This window comes from Halichoeres trimaculatus, unplaced genomic scaffold (assembly GCF_033239565.1).
Source record: "Halichoeres trimaculatus isolate MK-OKI-2021-1 unplaced genomic scaffold, fHalTri1.1 fHalTri1_scaffold_20, whole genome shotgun sequence".
Classification (NCBI taxonomy): domain Eukaryota; kingdom Metazoa; phylum Chordata; class Actinopteri; order Labriformes; family Labridae; genus Halichoeres; species Halichoeres trimaculatus.
This window is the reverse complement of record NW_027437198.1, coordinates 19,616,691-19,643,040: the sequence shown is the minus strand read 5'-3', so window position 1 is coordinate 19,643,040 and position 26,350 is coordinate 19,616,691. Positions and strand designations below refer to the sequence as shown.

The 26,350-nt window shown below is 39.6% G+C and overlaps 1 protein-coding gene across 1 annotated transcript; it reads right to left on the bottom strand.

Moving 5' to 3' along the window:
• Window positions 1-12,239: 12,239 nt before the first annotated feature.
• On the bottom strand, window positions 12,240-25,697 carry LOC141809870 (dual specificity mitogen-activated protein kinase kinase 6-like). The gene is made up of 12 exons (XM_074697093.1): window positions 25,332-25,697; window positions 21,766-21,835; window positions 20,863-20,911; window positions 20,647-20,760; window positions 20,287-20,406; window positions 18,039-18,155; window positions 17,468-17,519; window positions 17,229-17,356; window positions 16,746-16,823; window positions 14,786-14,925; window positions 14,520-14,565; window positions 12,240-14,341 (listed from the first exon to the last, which is right to left on the bottom strand). Exons 1-12 carry the CDS (start codon window positions 25,348-25,350, stop codon window positions 14,264-14,266), a joined length of 1,011 nt encoding a protein of 336 aa, XP_074553194.1. The 5' UTR covers window positions 25,351-25,697; the 3' UTR covers window positions 12,240-14,263.
• Window positions 25,698-26,350: the final 653 nt, after the last annotated feature.

Below are 26,350 nucleotides of genomic sequence, written 5' to 3'. Positions count from 1 at the left end.
AGGATAGTAATCTCATACTGTACTTGTTAATCATACCATGAGCAAGTGAGAGCTACAAAACCTCACAACCACACACTCACAAACACACAGGATCAGGGGCAAGGCAAATTGAATGCAAACCTCCACCTCACTTCAGATTTAATTCACCCTGAATAAGATTAGGGGATCCAATCAGTTGTGACATTGAGCCGGGCACCCAGTGGAACAGGACACCAGGGAGTCCTAATCATCCCCACCGCTCCGCTCTGCTGGTGCAAGCCAATCAAATCCTCTCCAGACGAAGCAGATGGTCGATATCAACTTCTCCCTTTTCTGGTTGAGATTATCTCCTTGGCACTGTGGCAGTGGCCTTTCTGACATCTGGCTACAGGATGCTGATGCTGAGTCTAGCAAGCTTACTCATAAACAGACAGACAGAGATGGGGTTCATGATGTCCCAGGTGAGGTGCATGAGTGAAAACATCACTGTGCTGTGTATTCAAAATGCAGGATCAGAGGGGAACATTCAGATAAGGGCTATATGAAAGGTTTCATATAACAACTTACATTACTGATTAAAGAATAGTCTTTTTTTTCTTTAAAGACAACGTTTTGTCTAGCTCTGTTTGCTAACTGATAATAAGCTGACAGATATACTATTTTAAATGTAACAAGCATTTCTTCTTGGCATTTCAACTCTCCAAACAAGACGATTATTCCTTACGTCACAGCACAATTTTCTTTTTTGACCTGGCTGTCCAGAGATTACAGAGGTGATTTACCCTTGCTTTAAGTAGGTCTGTTGAGAGCGAATGACGCAGCAGAAGCTTTGCAGAGGATGACATGAAATGTATGATTTAAAAGTTATCTGAGCCATATGCATTCCACTGGCTCATCGAGACACGGTCACATATTTCAAGTACTAGAAAACCAAACGTACATGGGATCCCCTCTTGGCATGGTGCCAAAGGAAGTACTGGTTCTTAAGTGTGTTTTTAATTATTTCGATGTACAAGGAACCAGACATGTAATGGAAGCCATCCCTGCTTTAGTAGAGCATTGAAAACAGGACACAGGTCCAGTGAGTGGAACAAGTAATAGGAGAGGAGCCGCACGCCACTTAAAGACGTCTTTGGACCAGAGAGACGGCTCACTGTTACACCTGCCAGTTCAGGTAATCAACGTTGTTGTCTCATCTCTTGATCGGCCCTTGTGCTTTACAATGCAAACAAGCAGTGTGAGGACATGACGGTTAAAAAGCCAAACAGCAGGTCAGACATGAAGACGTGAGAGGAATTCAGGCAGTGTAAGGTCAGAGTTTGAGATTAAATCCTGGCATTCTGATGAACTGTGTGCATGAGATCCTTTTCAATGTTTTTCCAACTTAAAGAGATTACTTTGATAACTTAGAACGAAAACAAATGAAATCAAGTCCTAAAGGCCAGGAGTGATTATGTAACTTACATTTCAATCGACCTGAATAGGGGTAAGCAACATTTTCCATGCCTCGTAACTCTTTCATAAAATCATCGGCAGTCGATAGGAAAGTCTCCTTGAATGGTTTTCCATGCTTGGCTATGTAGTAAGAAATGGTATAACTTCCTTCTGTTGCCTGGTTTTGAATAGTACAGAAATTTTTAAATGTGTTGCTCTGTTTACCATAATATGCTAACACTGTTTTTGTGTTTGGTCGCAAAAAGACTCTACTCACTTGATGTCCTACATAGCATACTTTCAAAGCAAAGGGTGCATTTTGCTCCATCTTTGGCCATCTCTGGCAATTGATCCATACTCCCTTGTCCAGCTGTGTTGGAAAGAATGACTGGAACTTGGTTCGTTTGCCTTGATAGCGCTGCTAAATGGATGCGATTGTGAGCTAGCAGACTGATGTCCCAAGAAATTTGCGGTGACGCACTGACAACACACATTTGCGTCACGATTTAAAATAAAATAAAATATATATATATATATTTTTAAGTTTTATTATTTATATATTTATTGATTTATTTTGTCCTCTGCCTCATAGTAATTACTCTATATGTGCCAACATAAATAGTCTTACGTGCCACCTGTGGCACTTGTGCCTAAGGTTGCGTACCCCTGATCTGGAATTAATCGGAAAGGAAGACTGTGGCCTTGTGCTTTGTCTATTTTAGAAGACAGAGGAAATACAAGAAGTCAATGACACTGTGGATGGTGATTTCTTCCCACTGGGTCTTCAAAGCTTTTGGAGCAGGAGGGATTTGCTGGATTGCTGGATGGCTAAACCCATAACAGTACTTCACACACTCTTTTCCATCCTTTCTATTTTTTCTATCCCCTGGATTCAATATTTGTACACTATTAAAAAGCAGCCAATAGCTACTACTCTTACTGTTTAATGCAAAGAACTCAACCATCTGATGTGAAACCATCTTTCTACATCTCCACAAAAAGACACATCCCACAGAGGCCTGAGAAAGCCTTCATGACCAGATCAGGCTTCATCACATTCAGAAGAGAAGAAAAGCTTTATATATAAGATGAAGTCTCAGCGGCTTGGTTCTTTTTTCGTCTGGGTTGTTTTGCATCAACAGGCACCAACTTGCAGTGAGGCAGCCTCGATGAGAAGTGTCTCTTTACACTCGCTCCCACTGGGGATGAGCATGTTTCCATAAGACCAGCTGGGCTCTAATTGCATCACCTCTCTTTTGGAAAAACAGCTCTGGTTGAAGGAGGCATCGCTCTCTGCGTCTTCTGTCTCCTGTTGCCACCTTGACTCCCCAGCATGAGGAATCATGAGCCGCGTGACTGTAGTGTGCTGACCTCACTCCAGAGCTTACAGTAGCAGGTGTTAAATAAGAGAAAGAAAATTGTTTATGCTTGGTGCTTTCCGATGTGCAGAAAGATCCCTTCCATTGATCAGGAGAGTTTCCAATGCAGCTAATTAGAGCATTTCCCCCAACGGTGCAACATGCAACAAAAAACTGATAGGTTTCTCTCTTCCTTTTTTTGTTCATTGTATATGCTTTGATTTCTATTTTTTCTATACTTAAACCTTATTTAACCAGGAAGACACTCATTAAGATTACACATTTCTTTTCCAAGAGTTTCCTGACCAAAGCAGCAGCAGCATGGTTACAAAATTACAACAGACAGAAATACACAATACACACATGACACATGTTAAAAATGTGTTATAGGGATACATGGCTACATATTTCCATATTCAGAATGTAAACAAAATAGTTTGTAAATTAATTAGGTAAAAAAAAATTAACAGCCTACAGAAGATGATCAGAACAATCAACTGAGTCCTTAGTGATACACTTGTACAGCTCCACCTGTTGACTGGATGCAGTACAGGTCTTAAAGGCCACCTTCAACACTGACTCCAAAGCAGAGGGAATAATCAAAATCAAGTCTTTATGTTCATGATTGAAGAGGGAGTTGAAAAAATCTGTATTATTTCAAGGTTAAAGTTTAAGAACAGTTTTGGTTTTATGAGACTGAAGTCAAAATTCACTCATGGCAAGGCGACTCAGGGCCATAGAAGATGTGAATGATTTTAAGAACAAGCTCAAGACCTACCTTTTTAGCTCAGCTTTAGCTTAACATTTATTTTTCTTATCTCCTTTTATTTTAATAGCTTATTAAGAGCTATTTTTATGGTCTGTGTCTTATTGATATTTTTTTCACGTTTTTATCTTTTTGTCATTTCAGGACCCCAGTGTTTCCTCTGGGTAGCCCTCTTCTCCTGGAGTGGTGATTGGTTGGCTGTGGCTGCAGGGGCACATCACATTGGCTGTGGGTGAGCGTGTGTGTGACTGTTGAATGTGGGTTGCGCGGGTCAAGTGTGGTTGGGTTGAAGGGCATGTATATTTTTTATTTTTTTTAAAATAGACTGTAAAGCGCTTTATGTAACATCTTTTTTTATGAAAAGCGCTTTATGAATTGAGATTTAATTAATTGATTGATTTAAAACTTAAGTCATAACACCAATTTTATTCAAAAGATCCACATGATTGCTGGAAAATCTCATAGGTGGAAATCAAATCACAGGTCAGCCTTCTGTTGAAAAGGAGTGATGTGGATCAATATCATGACTTGGTTTCAATTTTGATCAAACACATTGTAACTTTATTCTAACTTCAAGTCCTGTTTTTAGCAAACTTTGGATACCTGTATCCTTGAAGTACCTGCATCTTCACAGCCACCTGTAATACAATTTATTGGCAAGTAAAACAAAAAAAATTCAAGCACACATAAATTTACATCTTTTTAGTTACAGTTTCTCTGGTAAAGTGCATTTATAGCTTATACCTGAAAACCTCAAGTAGCTCATCAGTTTCTGGAATACTAGCTTCTTTTCAGTACAGATGCTTGGTTTGAACTCTAGCAGGTTGTCTTGTATTAAGACACTACAAAGTGGCATTTTGAAATAACCTACATGGGCGCTGATAATCTCATTTAAAAATGTGGGTTACTGTCGGGCATATATCTATATGGGAGACTTTTTAAAGATCACTTTCAAACTTCTCACAGCTTCTTTAACAAGAAGTTGAACAGTAAGTAAGGCTGCTTTGATGTATGCAGATCATAGAAACTAGATCTGGACATATATATTTATAAAAGTCTTGACTGACCTTTGCTGTAACCCTGAAATAACTTTTTAAAAGTGCAAGCAGTGGTAGCAAACATTTAATACTTCCCCAAATGTTTGTCATGTTGACATGCTTAAGATTGCTAATTAACACAAAAAACCATAATGAATGAAGACATTAGAGTTATTTAGTTTCTGTGTTTGTATCTCACAAGCTGCACAAACTGGGCTAAAAAGTAAAAGACAGGTTTAAAAGACAGGCGTGTGTGCAGGCAGTAGTCTTGTTAAAGGTTCAAAAATATTCTTTCATTGTTTTTTTTTTTTTTTTTTTTTTTTTTTTAATATTCCAGTAGCATGAAGATTATTCTCACTTTCTAGAGAATTCTGTCAGCTCATTTGTTGAGCTGCCTACCACAACAAAGCTGGCAGATCGATACATGCTTGTCGCTAATGCTAGAGGTCATCAATGAAAGCATGGAAACACATTTATGTAATCAGGCGAGGGAGATGTGAGGTCAACAAAAATAAACAGTGCTTTTCTGCCTCTTTCTGGCCGCAAAGTGGAGCATGAAATGAACGTTTATCAAACACCAGGATGTAAGACACAGTTCCACATGGGTCACTTTATTTGTGGATGAGAATGGCGATGCTTTACCTCCAGTGCTGCGGTTTGACAAGAGAGGTTGACTTGGTTGCAGCTGTTCCTCACGCTGACACGGACCCACAGCAGTGCTTCTTCAGAGGCGAATGTTAGAGATATTACATTTCACCTTCTTTGGCTGTCACATGTTTTAAAATAGTCTAAATGTTCCGAATCATGCAGTAAACAGCGCACACCCTTCTTGCTCTGTAGTATCTCCTGAATGTTGAAACTGTTACAGCAGCTATCTTGCAGGCTATTACTGATATCTATTTGTAGTCTGTTTTAATATCTCACACTGTACATGGCGGCTGGAGTGTGTTGGGTTCCCAAAAGGAGCCATTGCTAAATCACTTGACAAAAACAAACTTGTCAGAGGGGTTTTGAATATGGTGCATTGCAGACGACAGCTTCTCCCTCAATAAACTTGGATGTTGCTTGTTGGTTACTTGATTGAGGTGTGGAACGAAACACGGCTGGAATATGACGGGAGAGGATCTGTCCGTTCAGCATCTGTGTCAGGACAAAGTACACAGAATGTCTGTCACCTTGGTCAGTTTGATCAAATACGCGGTCATCTCCCTTTTATGAGGAGTGCTGATCTCAAATATTTACTTTAATAGATGATGTTTGCTGACACACACACACAGTCTATCAGTCTGCAGATGTGAGGCAACATAAAAAAAGACATGTATCCTCTCTGAGCACGGAGTCCTAAAACTCTTTAGAAAAGGTTCAATAACATTTTAACTATTAGTTATTTTTCCCTCTCTGTTGAGTGATCTGTAGATGACCTTTTCTTATTTTTTGACAGAGGATTAGTCAAAGGATCTTTTCTCGCCACCAGCTAGCAAGCGCAAAGAGGAAGCTTCAGCAGTTAAATTGAGAAACATACTTCATGGATACGTTAAATTACCCAACACTTTGTCACAAATGTGAGTTGGTGTAACTCACAAATGAGGTACAGATCATAGCAATTTTCTAAGATTGATATACAGAGCTCAAATTTTAAAGCATTCATTTGCTGAATCCTATCTATAACCCGGGGGTTCCCAAACTTTTCTATGTTGAGGCCCCCCAAAAAACATTTGCTCCTGGCCAGGGGACCCCCTTTAGAAACCAACAGACGTTTCAAACTATGTTAAGAAATATCAACTTTGAGAATGTATTTTCTTACTTTTATATATTTTTCAGTAATTATTTCATTTGTTTAGAATGGGAATTTTTAACAAACAAAAGCCAGCCTCACAGAAGTAGGTTGTTGCAAAAGGGAGAAGGTATTCCAGGACTCGGCTAAAGTGAGATACTCATTTCTCAGTAGTAAGACAGAGGCAGGGCCTCAGAGTTCTATTCAGTTGTTCAGATAGCTCAATAACAGGCGCAGATCATGACATCATCATGCCGAAGGTAAAGTTAGGTACAATCGGAAACTTGAGAATCCGATGATTATGGCATTTTACCTGGTCCATGTTTAGGACAAATGGTTATGAGAAAATAGTTAAAAAATGAAATAAAATAACAATAAGATTCTGTTTTTCCCTTCCATCCATTTTCTGAGGCCCCCTTGGTACCCCCTGGCGGCCCCCACTTTCAAAACCACTGCTATAACCTACGATGCCTTATTTTCCAAAGAGTTCAGGAAGTTTGAAGTTATCCGGCACAAGAACTTCCCAAACCACTGCCCCATTGTTTTACTCCTTCCAAAAGTTGACAGTGAAATGTAACTATGTAATTGCTTTAACTTTATTGACTATAATTGGAGTATTACTTTCATTTTTAAGTTTAAGCCACATTTTTGTGTATGGAGCCAATAGAAGCTTGTCCACTACCCTGTAAGATTTCATGAGAGTAAGCTGCTCCTATAGCGTCTTTGAAATTCCAACGGAAACAACTTCAAAGAGTGACCAGTCAATTGAAACCAATTAATCAGGTTGGTTTCACTTCAATGCTAGAAAAGCACTCAGAGAGCACAGACCTCCGCCAAGAATATTGTGATTGTCATGCAACACTTTAGTCCTACTTGAATGTTATACTCCCTTTCAGCAGACTGTCTGCTACAATTTGGTGTTAGTTGCGGGTTTGTACGATAATTTGTTACCTGAAAGTGTTGAAAATTATGATGATCACTTTCATATTTCATTTTCCGGACCTTAGTATTCAGAATATTGCCATTGTACTTTTAAATCTGTTAAAAATTATGGTGACCTTGTCTTGTATTGTTTTGCAAAGCAATCTGACAATTTATTTAAGAGTTATTTATACACATGGTGAAAACAGCCCTATCTCACAATGATAAAGAATCATTGAAAACAAAAAAATCCTGGATCCAGATGGTGATCCAGATCACCTCTAAAATGTCAATACTTCCTCCATATCCCATTTCGAATGTTTCCTTACAATTTCATCAAGATCTGTTTGTTACTTTTTGAGTTATGTTGTTCACAGACAGACAAACTCTTCCAAAAACACAACTTCCTTGGTGGAGGTAATAACCTTTCCGTAGGATTATGGCATAACATTTGCTTGTTCTCCCTGTTTCCATGTGTAAATACAGATCAAACACCCTTTACTTCTGACTGTAACGACTCAGCCTGTCATGACTTTCCAAGTCCATGTCAACACTTACACACCCCCCCCTGCTCTGTCTGTCAGACCCAGACTTACAGTGCAACAGGAGCCCATCCTGAGAGCGAGTCAAGCATGTTGCAAAAGGTTGTGCAGTGTCAGCCCAGAGCCAAAGGGGATCTGATTGCAGAAAGCCTCTTTTACCCTGCATAAAAAGGGGAGCCCTCTCATCTTTCCATCACAAGCTGCTCTGTGTCATGTCTGGAGAAGTAAAACTTACACAACAGGTTCTGCTGTTTGTGGGTCCGCCATCTAAGGGCACAATGATGGCCTCGTTTTTCTTGGCAAGAAGCAGAGAAGCAAAGAGGGGGTGGGTATGGATTCATCGAGGGTCAGTGAGGGATGAGTTATCCCACAACACAATTCATCCATAGATAAACAGACACAATGCATAATTATTATAACAGGCACATCAGACGGTTTATTGTATAGCACTGTGAATGTGAAGCCTATAATGAGTTATTCAGGGGCTTTCAAAGTCTGCGACTGGGTTTCCATCTCCAGGACATGAGCAGGTCAGGAGATCGTGAGATCTGGCCGGAAATCCAAAATGAAGCTCACATACATGCCATGTCTGCTTGGGTTCTCCTCTGTCCATCTGTAGGTCTCTAGGGGCAACAGCAAACAGAATTCCCAAACTTTACCACACCAAGCAAAAAATAGGAACAGTTTTAATAACTTGTGCGTGTTCAAGAGATCAGACCTGCTTTATAAGAAAAAAAAAGAAGAGGAACTGAGCAGTACAGAGCGCTGGTCTGCTTCACGAGCTGTAAATCATGGAGAGCTGCTCCAAGTCAGAAATGTGTGTTGACGAGGCACAATATCATCTCTCAGCCTCTTATGCACCTGTTTGAGACTTAAAACAGACTAAGAACAGCTGTCCCACTGGTATTGCACTGCACTCTTGTAACAAGAACGAAAAGCAATCCTTGATGGCCATGAGGTGATTTCTAACGGCCTGGGATGACTGGTCTGGTCTACGAATCAAACCTTGACAGTCTTTTTGGACACCATGTCCACTAAGGGAAAGACACTGTTAACTTGTTATCAGTACACAGTTCAAAAGCTGACATCTTTGATGTATTGAAGATGTTCAAGTGCCCATCTTACACAAAAGGGAAAGGGGCATTAATGCAGAACAGTACACTGGTTTTGGAGCAACATTTACTACCACCATTACTGCAACTTTTTAAAGACGAATGAACTGGCCTTGTATTAACTTGCCATCCATTAAAACTTTGGAGGCAATGCGGAATAAACCAAAAAACATTTAAAAAGAGACCCTAAAGTAATGAACAGCTGAAATCCATATCTATTGGTCCAGAATGAGACACCAGCTCATTGTATCAAAGCCCGTTTGCTGTGAATTTGTCACCCTGGTCTGACATCAGTGTAGCTATTATCAGCCTTAGCTGTAGCTGTCACTATAGCAGCGTTAGCTAGATCATTAAAACAATTTCTAAATAAAACCAACAGTTCAAAACATGGCTAATATTAATGTGAAGTAGCAAAGGATTGGATATCTGATAAAAATATATTTTCATCATGGAAAAAATGTCATAATCCTTGGTTGTCTGCGTTTCAAGGGATGTGTAGCACTTACCCTTGATCTTAAAGAGGATTGGATGCACAAAACCAAGGGCAAAGTGGTGGAATTGGGATTGGCTCTTAGTCTCCTTGCTTTGGTTTCCAAACTAGTACTTTGTTGTGAGAGAAGGTGATGTATGCAATAGACCTGTATATCATGCATCTTTAAAAAAAATCTGCAGCACTGTATCTAAAATGATTTTTTTTTAAATGTATTTCAGCCTCAACATTCTATGTTTTGTATATTTCTGGTTTTGGTTCGAGTGATTTGCAAAAAATTAAATCCTTCTTTCATCAACATTCTACATTTGGGGTTGTATGGCTCAAACAGTTCTTGTTATATCTGTAACACTTTACACAAAGAGGTAAAACTGTATCCTTGCTTAAATGACACATCAGTCGTTTAATACCTGACATATATTAATTCCTGTTGCCCATAAAGCAGTTATAATTTTCTCACCTTCAATACATCACCAGCTAATGTTATCACAGTTTTTTTTAAGATACTGCTATTACTTTTTTGTAATTAACTAACTGTAAGCCAAATTATAGTTTATTATCTTAAAATTTTGTTTTTGTTTTTTAATTCCTCCGTTAAGCAATAGGACAACTAAACTCCTGTCCTCTGTAGCCTTACTTTAACATGTCACCAATGTATAAAATAAATCTGTGGTTATGGTGATATGAAGCAGCAATATCTGGCAATAGAACGCTTATGTTTGAGTTTTTCTTATCTGTGCCCATAATTAAACTTAATGCACTCAACTGGATTCTGCAAATAAAGAGTTTGATTTCCACTCCAGCTCACCTCACAGATTAGAATTCACTGACTCAAGCCAGTAAAGTAAATCAAGTAGATGTGTTCCTATTCTCCTCCCTCACACGCTGATCTTTTGAGCTGCATTATATAAGTTCTCATCAAAGGCCACCCTTTCTAAAAAGAGTGTCTTTGCTTTGGCTGGTGAACCACTCTTCTGCACAACACATCACAGGACCACTGCCTGCAGTCTCCTGCCATTGAGTTCTTTCATTCTGCCATGAGGTCTTTGACGGACACACTCGGAGCAGAGTGCGCTGCTCAATGTGAGCTTTTGTTAACCTCTGTTGTTGACATTCACAGGAAAGGAAGCACTCAAGACGAGATTCTCTATTCATCAAACATTGTGAGGAATCACGACTCTTTGAGGAGCCTGTGAGGACTTGTGTAAGCTTACATAAGGATATTTACACGAAGAGGAGCGGTAACTTTACAGGGGAGAGGCATTCTGAGATCCAAAAAACGTTTTCAAAGATCTGTTTTGAGGCATTTGATTTTAATGCAATAGATTTGGATAGAAACGCTCTAAATCTCCACTTTCTTAGATTCTAGCTTCTTCATGGCATCATATGTAAGAGGCTTGAGAGAACATGTCACCCTGACAGGTTTGTGAATAGAAGAGGAAGATCTGGAGGCTGCTGCTGGTTGAAACCTAAAGACTTGACTTTCCTTTTATCAGCTTGATCATTCAGCTTGATTACAGAGAGGAATAAGACACTCGAGCAGAGCTGTTAGTGGAAATAAAGAGGTTTGAGGAGCTGTCAGGTTTTCTTTTAGCTGAATCGAGCAAACTCTGCCGCAAAATAGGGCTGGCAGCGTTAACATGTTACCAGTATGGAAGTATGGAAGTCCATTTCTGACAATGAAAAAACAAACAACTAGAAAAGCACTCAGAGAGCGCAGACCTTCACCAAGCATATTATGATTGTCACCAACACTTTAGTCCAACTTTAATGTTATACTCCCTTTCAGCAGACTGTCTGCTACAATTTGGTGTTAGTTGCAGGTTTTTACGATAACTTGTTATCTGACAGTGTTGAAAATTATGATGACCCAGTACATATTTCATATTCTGGATCTTAGTATCCAGAATATTGCCAGGATCTGGATCGTACTTTCACATCCATCAGAAATGATCGTGACCTTGTCTTGTATTGTTTTGTAAAGCAATCTGACCTTTTATCATGGGGTTATATGGTGAAAACAGCCCTATTTCATAATAATACAGAATCCTTTGAAAAAAAATCCTGGATCCAGACGGTGATCTGGATCACCTCCAAAATTGAACCAGTTTTTCCTTATCCCATTTTGAACATTTCCTTAAAATTTCATGAAAATCTGTGCATTACTTCTTGAGTTATGTAGTTCACAAACTCTCCCAAAATCATAACCTTGTTGGCTGAGGTAATAAAAAAAAAGAAGGAAAAAAGGAAAACGAACAACTTGAAACAAAAAAAAAACTTAAAGTTGGTAAAATAAATAACTAAAAATTAGTTGGTCAAAATAGTGAGATAGTATTTCCTAACTATGACTTGGTATCTAATTATTTTTACTTTTATTCATTTATTTTTTTCACCTTTTTCCCTCATTTTATTTGTAAAAATGGGCTTCCATAAATACAGGTCTGATATGACACATTATTATTTTTTTTGATATTTTGTATACTGCCATCTGCCCCTTTTGGCACATGGTTGTTAAGCTACCACAGTGTTTTCCTGCTTCCTGCTTCATTTTTGCTCACATTACCATAAAAGACTGTGAAATGTTGACACGTCAAATGTAAATGCCCCCTGGAATTAAAATGCCACTGAATAACTGAGTTTGAGCTAAAACTTTTATGCAAATTTCATTCTTAGCTTTATATTAGAGAGACCCCTTGTTTTGTGCAGATTTTCCTGGTTACAAGAGAATACATAACCGCACAAATGCGAATTGCCTATTTTCCCTTCTCAATAATGTTGCAATAAAAAGAAATACCGCTAGAAAACATCCATACTGAACAATAAAGCCTTTATTTTTTTGTCTTTCCATAGTTCAAGTTTGTCAGTCCCACCCAATGAAAAGGTGGCGAATAGAGTGAAGGAGTAAGAGGTAGAGCAAGTGTTCCATTCTCATTGTGATCAGTGTAAAAACTCACTTTTACACACCAAGGGAATGGCCATCCAAAGAAGGCCAACTTAAACAAAAAGGAGAGAAAACAAAACAAAAAAGAAAAAAAAATAACAGCAGCTTCTATGTGGTGTTGCTAGCTTTCCCTTATTATTCACAATCATAAATACTCCTGACTCACTGACTTTTAATAAAGGTCGCACTACAGTGTAAACCAGAGAGGTGATGACTACCGGCCATGAGCAGACCCATAGCAGTAATCATCACTGTCGTCACCACCACCATCACAGTCTCTGAACACTTGGAGCAGGAAAAAAAAAACTGCCACATGGCAAAGGGCTTCTTGCTTTGTGTCCAAAGCGATCAGGCTCTGCATAGTACGGTCTTACAGAAGTGACAATGGCCGCCCACCAAGGACTGAAAAGAGGCTCTCGGTCCAGCACTCAAGGAGAGTATGACCTAGGGAAAAATAAATGGGGTCGTCTCCGCACGAAGGAGAGCAAAGAAACCTGAGCGGTGGCGCCTGACAGCACATCAGTCCAAAATAAGTGTACGACAGTCATCTGGCCTTGTGAGTACAAGTGTATGTGTATGACGAGTCACACTGCATTAAAACTAACTACCAACCTCTCTACCACTCAGCAGCACTGCCAGGTTCGGACAGTGCCATGTTGCATTAAAAAAGGAGATAGTATTTACATCCTCAACACATAAATTATTTCCCTACCATACTGTCTGGGTAATGCATAATAATAAGATCTCTAGGGAAACAAATGAACAATAAGTGCCTCATATGAAAAGACTATGCTGACTCAAGAATTGAGAAAAGTAGACAAGAAAAGTTTAAATGCTGCTGAAATAAAATCAAAACTCAAGCCAGAAAAATAAAGACACAAAAATACAATTAATGCGGTATTCATGAGAACGATTTGAGAGTTGGCACAGAGTAAAAGACAAAAGCTTGATTAGGCACCCTCCCTGAATACTTCCAGGTGGCACAATGGCAGCAATGATGTTGACTTGTAAATACCAAAAGATGAAAGAAGAGTAAAGAAGGGTCACTGCATGAGGGGCCTCAGCTTGGATCAATACGAGTTCAGATAGTATCAGATACTTCACATTCCTGCCTCGCCCCCGCCAAAGATCCAGGAATGACTCGGGACTCCTCCCACCCAGAGTGTAACCCTTGACATTTCTTACATTTTCTGTCCTGGTGTAGGAGTTCCCAAAGCTCGTTCTGCAGCCCCCACACTGACCAATCGATTTAGAGCAGAGGCAGGTGAAAATGTTCACCTGATGCACTGTGACAAATAAGGCCCTAATCCGGTTAAATTCACACTTGTCAAAGATATACAGTATCAAAACTCTGGATAATGAGAAAACATACATATGCAAATATAGCTTTCAATACATAACAACATACACATAAATTGATGGTTTTGCAGATGAAGTTCAAAGAATTCATACAATATGTGTCACAAAGAAACAATGGCTGGCTCCGTCCATTTCTGAAGACAGAGATAAAAAGGGGGCAGTGGGGCAAAAAAATCGCAAAAGAAGAAAGACAAAAACAAAAGCGGGAACAGTTCATGTCTGTCATGTTGAATGATTGCACACACACACAGGAAGCTTGGAGGAGTGAATTAAACCTCTCCAGTTGTTTTTTTTTTTCTTTTTGCTGTTGATTTTTTTTTTTTTTTTTTTTTTTTTTTAAGCGTACAAGTTCATATTACCGCCACACCCCCTCTCCAGTGCTGCTTGGCTGCTGTCAGTCTTTGGGTCATCCTCCCCCCCTCCTGTTGTGTGTGGGTGCATGAGAGTCTGTCATTCCAGTGAGTTTAAAAAAAAAGAAGGTAGGCCATTGGTTTGTTTTGCTGAGAGGTCCCGCCTACCCCGATGAGGGCAGAGCCAGGTCAGAGCCCCATCATTCATCCAGGATGACCTTGACAAAACTGGCCACGTCCGTGTCTTTGGAGTCATGCAGGGTGAAAAATGGATGTTGCTGCATCATGAAATAAAAGATATTTGTTTTAGAATGGAAAGTTGTGTTTTTAATGATGCTTGTATATTTGCAAATGAATACACACATTACAGTTCAAGTCAGTTATTGGGTAAGCCTGGCCTCTTGTGGACAAAAGCAAACACACTGAACATACAGACAAGGATAAGGCACTACCTACCATCAATTCAGTATAAGCTGGTCTCTCATTTGGTTTCTTTCTTAAGCTGTGAAAAAACAAGGGGAAAGTAAAAGTGAGCACAATAAACAACACATACAAAAAAACACAACAAATGTTCAACATCACATCAAAAACTGACATTCTTGACACAGGTACACAGTATTCCCTCTTTTGGAAGTGAACAAAGAGCAAACACTGACCCCTGCTGGAGCTCAGTGCTACTCTACAGAAAGCTTAATGAGCACTGAGGGAAGTGTGACACTCACCACTGGGAGATGAAGTCTACAAACTCTGGTGAGAAACGGTCAGCAGGTAGCTGTGGAGATGGCTCATCCACCACCTGTTTGAGCTGCTGGAACGGGGTCCCCCAGGAGTCATAAGGGAATTTCAGAATGGCCAGCTCAATCTGGAAGAAGGAGAGAGGAACAATTTCATTTCTATGTCATCAAACTGTTTCTGAGTGCAATATCTGCTTTTAACATAAAATACACACTAGAAGTATTACTGTTTGACATAGCCTTTGTTTTTGTAGCTCAATGAAGTATCTCATTATTTGGAGAATTGTGAGTGTGGATGTTTGTAAAAAGAAAAACAAATCTGGTAGAGCAGTGGTTCTTAAAGTAAGCTAAATTAAGTATCTTCAGCATTTTTGTTTGTTTTTGTCTATTTTTGATTTGACTATTACGCCTCAAATAAACCAGATACGTCAGCAGTCTGCCTCCGCTCTGTTGCATGTTAACTGCGTTCATCAACTCTCACCACCTGCATGTTCAGTATATTCAGAGCTTAAGAAGGGCCCGCGCTTCCATCTCTATTGAAAAATCTTTCTTCATTGATGCTGTGCTGTAAAACCTTAAATCTGTTGACTCCTGGTCTGGCTCTGCTCATTGTGTCCGTTCGTCTTGAAGCCAAGCTAAATAATATCTGGTTTTGACATGGTTTGTTTTCTTTACGTCACAAAATACATCTCTTTATGTCTCAAATTTTTCAGAAATCATTTGAATGAAGAAGTTTTCTTTTTGTTGTTGCTGTTTTTTCAAAACTGGAACACATGTGAAAATGGGATCTTGTGTTTTTGGTCAACTCTTTTTAATTTCAATATAAGCTGAGTGCTTAAACCTCTTGTATATTTCAAATTTTATTTTCTTCCAAACACCACATATCAAATTTTATCTGTTCATCCACAGAAAAAGAGCTGAATTTCTATTAGACTGTCGAGTTAAATTATCAAAGAAGAGGAAGTGAGGACGACGAGCTGATACTGCGGCATGAGCTGAGATCATCAACACGTCCTTCCATTCATTGTCAAAGAGAATGTAAGATCTATCTCCAGTAAGAAGCACTTGAGGAAAAACCAGAGGGCAGAGTGGCATCATGCTCTTTGCAGACATGGCTAACAGAGCTAACGCTGTATACAAACACAACATTGGAATGTTTTCACCTTCTGCAGGCGGACAGGATACAGGAGGTGAAGGCTGACGAGAATTCTAGCAATCTCCGTCTTTGATGGACATTTTTCTTCTAGTTTTCTTCTAGAATTTTATTTTTCTGTTTATGTATTTCTAAAATTTTTCACACTGCATACTTTCTTGTTTTGCTGAATTTCTCTTCGGGAGTAAAAAAATGTACATAGTATTTTATTTATTTATTGGCAAGTGCTGACCTTCAATCCACAGACTACACTTATGGACATTGTCTCTCTGATGCCACTCATCTGTTTTTTTCTCTTTCTATCATTTTGTTTTTTTGATTAGTGTGAACATGGTTTTTAGTCTTTCTGGAGCCAATCTCCGGCAGACCGTCAACGAGCTGCAACTTATTCTAGCGCTTCCATGTTGGCCTTTTTTTTTTTTTTACAGCGGATGCTGCTCCTGCTTCTGTCCCTATTTACATTAAGAGCCATATGGCAGGTTACGTAACTTATCAGTTGAGCATATTGAGGTGTAATGGAATGGGTACCTTACCCTTTTTATTGGAGTACATGAACCTTATGTTTATTTAATAACTAATATTATTACTATGACTTCAATAATCTTAAGATAAAACAGACAATAAAAATGTGCAATAATAAGCTTATAGCTGTACAAAGTAGATGAAGGAACAACTGTCTTTTAATATCCACACTGTATCATTGTTTTACATTTAAACTGAAGACCATGACTTCAAGACAGGCAGCAATATCAGGATTTTTGTGTGCAGCAGACAAACATCATAAATGTTTCTCACCATAGTGATGCCAAGACTCCAAATGTCTGACTTGACACTGTAGCCTTTCTGGTTGAGGTCAGGGTTGATCCGCTCAGGCTGAAATGGAATTATAAAAGACAGATAAGAAACAAAAATCTACACTTGTGCTGTAAAAAAAAGATAGAAAAATAAAAACAGTTACTATCTGATAAAAGCTTCATGAGAATAGAGGTTTCTTCTGTGAAGAAAATCAGAGTAAGAAGGTCAGATTTATTAAATGTCAGTTCAGAAGATATTTGAAATCATATATCAATTTTTCATTTAAAAGCTTCGAATTGAGGTTTTATCAGTGACTTTATTACAATCAGGCTGAGGTTTAAATTTATATATAAGAGCTTCTGGCCCATATGTTTCTGCTTTCACTACACCTGGGGAGCAGGAAGCCGCTCAGAGTGTGACACAGGTAACCCTTTGGAGAATTCTTCAAAAAGCTGGTTTCTGGTGACATCTGTACCAACTTACCGCCATGTAAGGCTTGCAGCCTGCATCCATTGTTTTGGCCACAGAGTCCACCAGGTGGCCACTGATGCCGAAGTCACACATTTTCACTTGGCCCTCAGTGTTGATCAGAACATTGGAGGGCTTCACATCTGAAAAGGGACAGAGTTGGGAAATGATGAGAGTCTAAAGCAAACCAGGACAGATGAACAGCGACAGGATGTTGTTATCTGTACATAAGAGTGGAGTCATCTTCTGATTACCTCTGTGGATCACTGACAGGTTACTGTGCAGATGCTCTAATGCCTTGACGATCTAAGAAGAGAGCAAATGAAGGAAAATGTTGAATACTTTAAGAAAAAAAAACATTTTTAATAAACTACATATTTGTCGTCATGCCCCTAATTTTACATATATGGTAAATGAAATAAAAACAAAATAGATAGTCCTTTCAATATCTTCTCACACAAATTGCTCAGTGGTGTTGTTTTTCTTTTATCCCCAAAAAACAAATGAGGTTTGACCTAATGATAAAATTTTTTGGATGAGTTACATTTTGTATCTCATGAGGAAAATTAATTGCACCATTCAGCCACAAAGATTGCTTGAAGGCAAAATTGCATTAAAATAATGTCACTCTTTCTAAGACCAAGCCATAAATTTGGCATTTTCATGAATATTGTCTATAGGGTCAATAGCAAAGTAGCTAATAAGCTACAAATGTTATATTGTGTGGCATCAATTAACTTGCTCCAAACTTGACCCTTTACAAAGATCAAACAGATAAATTATAATGATTAAGTTAACAAAACAAAAAAAAGGAAAAAGACATACTGCTACTGTGATCTTGCCCAAGATGTCCTCGGGGATTTCTTTGCCCTTCTCAATGACTTTCTTGTAGAACTTATCCAGAGATGTGTCCATCAGTTCCATGCAGATCCAAACATCCCCCTGAAAAGAAAAAAGTATATCAGTGAAAATTAGAAAAACGAAGAGTTCTGAATACAACAAGTGGGGTTCATCCCGAACAGATGGATTCCAAAAAGACTGAATTTTGTGAAGAAGTTCTTTTTCAGAACTTGGTTCAAAATGTATAACTTCCAGATGTTTTAAACTCGTGGCATGTAAAGTGAATTATTTTAAGCCTCTTTTGTTACCTCTGCCAAAATGGTTTTGTTTTTTGGGAGTTTGTCTATTTGTCTGTGAACAACAAAACTCAAAGCTTAACAAACAATTCTTGATGAAATATTAAGGAAATGTTCCAAACAGGATAAGGAAGAAGTGATTGAATTTTGGAGGTGATCCAGATCACCGTCTGGATCCAGGATTTTTTTGGATTCTTTATCATTGTGAGATGGGGTCGTTTTCACCACATGTGCAACTCCACGATAAATGGTCGCATTGCTTTGCAAAAAAATGCAAGACAACGTCACCATAATTTCTAGTCTGTTCCAGATCCTGGCAATATTCTGGATACTAAGATCTGGAATATGAAACATGTACTGGGTGAATTTTCAACACTGTCAGTTAACAAATTATCGTACAAACCTGCAACTAACGTCAAATTGTAGCAGACAGAAAGGGAGTATAACAACATTAAAGTAGGACTAAAGTGTTGCACCACAATCACAATATGCTTGGTAGAGCTCTGTGCTCTCTGAGTTCTTTTCCTAGTTTACATGTTTATGATTATAGCTTCACTGCTCACCAAATCAGAAATGTATTTCTCAATATGTGTTAGATTTACCTGAGTTGTACCAGGTACCACAGGTGGAACATTAGCACAGTGTATGATGTACACATACGCTGATATGAACAGACAGGAACAGAACTTAATGGGCTGGGGTTTAAGGGTTAATACCGTCCTCCATAGCCCCGTAGTAGCTTTACATGATTCATAATTCATTAATTAAAAAAAACTCCTTATTTCTCACACTGGTGTTTAAGAAAACCCTAATTTTAGCTTGTCTCTTTAAGGCCTCCTACTTCCCTATGATTTGCCAACCCTCTGGGGGGCTGTGTGGGGCAGAGCTTGGTGTTTGAGGCCCTCTTCTTCAACATGTCATGAGCCAATCAGGATATGTGATGACCTCATTCTTTTAGCAAATTTTGGGGATCAAGGGATTGCTCATATGAATGTAGCAGTTTGAAAATCTGCATTGGTTTAGTATGAACATCCAGCATTGTTACTTTATACTCATGTCACTCCTTGTCGCCAGTGTACCTTCTCCTACAAGTCAACTTTTCGTTAATAAATTCTTATACAGCACTCTGCAAACAACTGGCTTATGATTGAATATAAAATCAAAAGGTACTTGAAAACGTTTTGGTTTACATGCAATGGGTAAATTTTCACTTCCTTAAATAACTCATGGAAAGTATCGAACCATTTCACCATATTCTAAATACCGTATTTTCCAGACTATACTCCAGCATCAGTCAATTATGCATCGTGAAGAAGAAAAAACATATAGAAGTTGTACTTCACTAAAAGTCTCATTGATTTAGAACAATTCGTTTGTTTACAGTATTTCCACAGAGAACTATTTAAATATAACTTTGATAGGTAAGTATTTATTAAGAGGTTTAAATATTGTTCCTGCAGTCCCTCCTATCTATGACCATAGTTAAGTTTCAGTTTCTCTTCTCCTTGTGCCCCCTCTCACTCACTTTGCTCCGCTGCTCTACTGTGAGTGTTCCCAGTGAGACCGGTGCAGTGTGAGCTTAAATGACCTCCACCAGATAAATATCCTTACTTTTAAAAAGTTACCAGAGTTTTTACACTTGCTTGTGACTCAAACACCGAGAAACTGTCTACAATGAAGAGTGAAGAGGACCCAAGTGAAATTTTATTTCTCTTAATCACATTATCAGGCGCTAAACACCCGGGGCTGTCAGGCTGTCCAAGGCTGGTGATGCAGAGACTCTGTTGGCGCACAGTGCCCACAGCACCTAATTTGTTTTATATATAAGTTGAAGCTGACCTTAAGTCACTGGACCAGCCAAAACATGAAATAAAGTGCGGTCTATAGTCTGGAAAATATGGTTACTGCGATGCACCCCTTTGCCTTTGTTTATTCACCTCTCTGAAGAGAGCTCCATAGAATGTGACAGTGAAGAAACAGTCCACTGTCCTCATTGAAATATCCAAGTCCATCAGGAGCCTCTTCTGCTCCAGAGTGTTGACTGTGGCACGAATCCTCTGGGGACACAAACGACACACACCGGGCCGTCAGTGTCATCAGCGAGCAGATATAGCTTAAATCGACCAGTGTCAAATAACATGTAACATGACATAAGTCAACCAGATCTCATCCGAATGTTTACTACTTGAGCTCAAATGTTAAATACATCTCTGAGTAATGGTGGTACTATTTTAAAAAGCATGATACATTTACAGAGATACCAAATCAGGTAACCTGAGCACAGCTTCTCAGCCTACCTTGACAGCCATGATTTTCCCACTGGGCACATGTCTCATCTTGTCCACCACGCCATAGGCTCCCCTTCCCAGCTCTTCAATCTGCTCCAAGTCATCGGCCTTCACTACAAAGTTCTGAAAGGAGGAGCAGACGTGGCATTAATGTATGCAGGTGTTCAGTAAAAAAGAAATACAAATGGGAAAGCATGTTTAAGAGGATTTCAATACGAAATGTACCTGATCTCCAATCGTGACACAAGCTTTAGTGTCAAGATCTCGAGGGGGTCTGAGGGGAGAGAAACAGAGTCAAACAAAGACAGCAAAAAGAAGTCATCTGTAAAGTTTCCCACTGGTTAAAAACAGTTTTTTCCATCACAGTTCATCACCTGGTATTCGTTATATTTCACAAAATACTTAAAATATCCAAGATTCCTTCTGCACTTGCTCCCAGATTCTCAGAAAAAAACCCAATGAAACATTGTCTTGGTATTTTTCAGTCCCTCCCTGATGAAAACAGGACCAACAAGCTTGTGGGTCATCACGGTCGTTTTGTTTGACCGAGCTTCCATTTAATGCTTTTGTCTACAGTAAACAATAATCAATACCAGAGTGAAGTCACTCCCTTGCTGTGAGGAGCAATCACACCGATCGAAGAGCTTCATGAGAAGTTTCCATTTTGCATATTCAAAGAGATATTTCATGTCACAAATGTGTGATCATTTCTGGAAAAAAATCATCAAACTATTGTAAAGTGGTAATGCAGAATATCTGATCAACACAAGACTTGTAAAAAATAAAATTACGACTCTCATACCATTTATATGATAACTGTATTGCATTATTCATAATTTAATCTTTACTACTTATTACTATGCATCCCAAATATTGTTTCTCTAATAATTGCAAATTTTATTACTTTAAATAACTGATGGAAAAAAGGAACCTTATATTTTAATGGCACAAATATTGTTGTATTGATGTTTTGCAACACCCCTGCCCAAAGCAGTCTCACACATGTTTAAAACAAGTCCTAGTTTTAGTTTCATTTAACTGATTTGTTTGTATTTGCATAACATGGTGCAGAGGAGACACATTAATCCAGACATTAAAGTTAAAACTTTGTGTAAAAAGGAGCCTTACGCCGCTGCTGCTGCTGGTGGAGGCTGCGCAAACACTTCTTTGGGGATCTTCAGCCCAGGCTTCTTCCTCCCTAAGAGACAAAATAATTCAGAAACCGTCTTTTCACCGGCTCACATACACTGAAGACATCCTAAGACTCTTTTTGAGTCTGTTTGTCATGCTACAAGAGTTTTACAGAGCTCTATTACAGACCATTCAGAGCAAATTTCATTCATAGTGCTCCTCCACATCTGCCTGTGGGGCGGACATCTATTTTTGTTCTGGAAGTGAACACTGTTTTCAAGGTTACAACCAATTTGCAGCTGTCTCTGACACAAACTGTGGCAAATGATCTGTTATCTAAGTGGAGATTAGGTGTACTCAAAGCTCAAAGCTGGGGCCCTGCAACAGAAGGAAGGTGGACTAAATGACTAATCGACATTGGTATGATGACTCAAAACTGAAGGGGGGGTCAGGAAGAGGGGGCAGTTACAGAGAATCCTGCGTTCATTCCAGTCATGAGTTTTGATTACATGCTGTTGTATCTTTATGTTTGAGTTTTCTACTATCAAGTTCTGGATCTTGTGAACTTTTCTTATTATGTGAAGTGAGATGCTGCAAACTACGCAGCCCTTGAGACTCTCTGTGTTAAATCAATGACAGCAGTCCCATTCATAAACACAGCTTACCAGCAGCCTGTGGGACTTCCCACAAGGGGCCACGAGTCCCTGCCAGAATGACACAGCTACCAGGCCTACGAGCAGTAACGCAGGAAAAACAACTCTCCACGCGCTGTTCTGTGCGTTCGTTTGTGCTGCAAGGTCGACAGGAAAACAGAGCACCTTTCTTGACCTCTATGCATGTGTGCTTGGACCTGAGCACAATTCTACCCACAGGGACACGATGAAGAGCAGCTCAAACCTGGCCGGTTACTTCCTGGTCTTTTCCTGTTGCATGCAATTATTCTACCCCAGTTCAGGGAAACTGGTTTAATGTGCAAACAAATGCAACAGAAAAACTTAGCAATGGGTCATCTCACTGGTATGATCAGAACTCCACATTACTGCAGGCTTGTATTTGCTGTTTCATGAGTCACACCACTCCTGTGTGGAGGAAGTACAGTTGGGCAAACCCCTTCTTGCTCGAACGAGCTGGAAGGGAAGTGAAGCTTTGCTAAGATTTTTGAGATCCAATGGCCTTTCATTGAAATGTCAGACAGGTCCATTTTGTGCGAGAGCCTTAAAATAGTCCCACAGTGTCTGGACAGACTACAGCAGTCTCATGTGGTAGGGAGAGATTGAAGTGTGATTTACTCACACATGCTCAGTCAAAAATAGACTTTGTGTTTCCTCTGCGTGGGATACAGGGAGAGCACTCAAATCCTCCCAATGACCTGACCAATGAGACAACCTTTTGTTCACGTTAAATGAATTAGAGCAGCGGACATGAACACATCTGGTGTGGCACAGCTGTATCAGAGCTATTACGGGTATCTTATTATGCTCTGCAGCCACAAGAACACAAGCATCTCTTATCAATGTGCACCAAAGTTTTAATTAGGTTAAATGGACTCATAATTCAGTGGAGGTGGCCATGTGTTTGCAGTCACCGCGTACCTCTCAGGCTGTGGGGTGGGACATGACTCACAGCCGGTCAGACACATCTGCTTAAAACACAACAACTGTCAGGACCCCATCGGGAAATATGATGTCACTTCACTCCGCTTGCTAACTCTGCTAGGGCCAACTGAGGCCAGTCACACATGGCACTCTTTTACTGCAAGACCTGCATGGCGATGAGGTCTGCTAGATAGGACACAACTGTACCATGACATCAGCCTTGGCTGCAGCCTGTGTATACTGAGACAACACGAGATAATGCACAGCAGCATTTTAAGGTAAAAGGTGATACAGAAAATTCAAGTGGATTAAACACTTGTGTCCAACTAATAATGCAATATCACAGACATGTTCCAGGAATCTCTGTATCTTCAAAACACTCCACATTTTGCAGAGCTGAGAGTGCTGTTCAGCTGCAGCATGGTTTAAGAAGTGCACTTTTACAGGAAATGCAGCAGTTCTTATAAAACCAGAGATGTTCCATGGAAAGTATTCAGAGTGGAATAATTGCATACGTCATGTGAACAAGAATTTCTGGATTGTGCACGAGGGATCAAAGTGTCAATAGCTGCCTGGCGAGTCACCATCAGGAAGCTCCAGTCTTAGAGTGGGTCCATATACAGAAAAGGATGACTCATGCACAGATAATCTTGTGCACCACCCTATCAGCTCTGTTAGGGAGAACCCAATCTCGAAACATGCCTCAGCAATACCATGAAAAGCAGCACTGCAAAGCACTGTACTTTCTGGCTCACTCCACCCTTGACCACCCAGAGTTCAACTCCTTATAGTGGCCAGGAGGAGAAAAAAAACTTTCACAGAGACACCTCAGGCCTGCTTCAGTGCACACAATAATTACAGCACAGAACCTGTGTGGCAGCTATAGAGTCTGTGCTTGCAGCCAGTGAACTGTCAACAAAGACAGAGGCTGCTCTAGGTATTGGTGCTGCAAGTCAAAACATGCCATGGTAGGCCGAAGGCTGTGATTGCCTGTGAGCAGCACCCCAGCCAATCTACACAGCTCTCTCAAAACAGTGTGTACTCCCGACCATGGTAACGCTAGTATGATTGTGTAACACAGCACAAGCGGTGAACTTGAAATGTAAATTGACATCACCATCACCCTGCCTGTGTGTGTGTGTGTGTGTGTGTGTGTGTGTGTGTGTGTGTGTGTGTGTGTGTGTGTGTGTGTGTGTGTGTGTGTGTGTGTGCGTGAGTGAGTGACGCAAAGGAAGGACCTTGATTTTTCCAAGGAGTGTATTTTATTCAGCACAGTGCAGTAATTATTACACTGCACAGACTCACTGGCGAGCGGAAGCTGAGTGTGTGATAGCGCCTTGGCTCATTGGCACTGCCGCCTGTTTTGAAATTAAAGTTATTTCCACCACATGAGCAAATGGAGGGAGAAAAAAGATGCATATTTAATGGACGCGGCGCTAAAAATATTTCAACGCATACGCAAAAAGGTCCAAACACAATCGATCAGTCATGAGTCAGGAGGCCGAGAAATACAAACACCTGTGGTCCCAGTGTGGTTTACTTTCCCCGAAAGCAAGAAACTGATCCAGGGCGGTGATTTCCAGCCAAGGGGCAACTTTGTTCATAATTACAGCTTGGCAACAGTCCTTCATTGTCGTGAGAGTGTTGTTAGCTAACGTTAACCACAACACGGGAAGTTACAGGAGCGATGCGACTAGCTTAAAAAATGCATTAAATTCAATTTAGCACACCCCGAAATGGTATGTGCTGAAAACCTTCAGACAACAAATTAACAAGCGACTACGCATAATGATAGAAAGAAGGAAAGACATGCTGGCTAGCTTCTTTCCTTCTCTCATACATGCAGCTTTCCACCTGGCAAGGTTACATTTCGCAAACACGGTTAGCTAAATAACTTCTACGCAAATGCATGTTGTTATTCATTATTCATGCATATTTACTAATAAAAACAGGCAAAACAACACTTACCTCCTTTAGACAGAGACATTTCCCCTTTGCTTTGATGAGGGGGAAGGGAAGCACAAAGACTTTTGCCTTTTTCTACTCCCTCCCTCCCTGCATCAAGCCTTACACTCGCTCAGGATCGCTGGCTCGTGCAAAAAAAAAAAAAAAAAAAAAAAAAAAAAAAAACTACCAGCGATAAAAACTAAACGATTCTTTTTGCAATCCTTGCGCTTCAACCAGGTGCTCACGTCTTCAATGACCGATCCGCAGATGAATGCACAACTTTAAATAAAGACGGCGCAGTCTGTACAGTTCGAGTAAGTTTGCTAACAAAACCTGCACTTTTAGGGTGGCCCAGGGGTGGCCAAAGTCTGACAGCTGAAGGTTCCAACGGCGTCATGACGTATTTCCTGTCGCGTACTAAGCATTATGGGATCTGGAGTGTATACGGCGTGTGCGCTTAAACTCACTTTTCCCCATGTAATAATACATTTAAACCAAACGGTCCGTTTACCTTCTCATGACTTTACATTTTGACAATTTGTATTAAAACTTAATTATTTATAAACACTGGCTTTACTCCTCAGCAAAAGACAAATAGGCTTAATTTCTATCAATGTATTAGCTCATGAATATTTTTTTTTTCTAAAATTAGATCCAAAAGACAATGATTATTAATTTAATGTAGTTATGTATGTGGTTTGCGTAAGTGCTGTTGCCATACCTGTGAGTTGTCCATTCCCATGGTTTAGCATTAGATAATAGCCTCAGATCAGGCCCTTACTGAATAAATTTATTCAGAAGTAGTAAAGGTGAATTTAGAAAAATAATAAATAAAAAAATAAACAAAAGAAACCAAGATGACTTTATCCACCTAGCACCTAAGCACCCTTGGCTATATTTCAAGCTAATGTTTTGATACAAGGACTACATCAAACACCTTTCTTTCCCGACTTTGTTCAAAAAATTCAGTGCTTCTTAAAGAATTTACTCTAATATTTTAAATAACTGCCACCTGGAGTTATATTTGACCAAGTGTATGC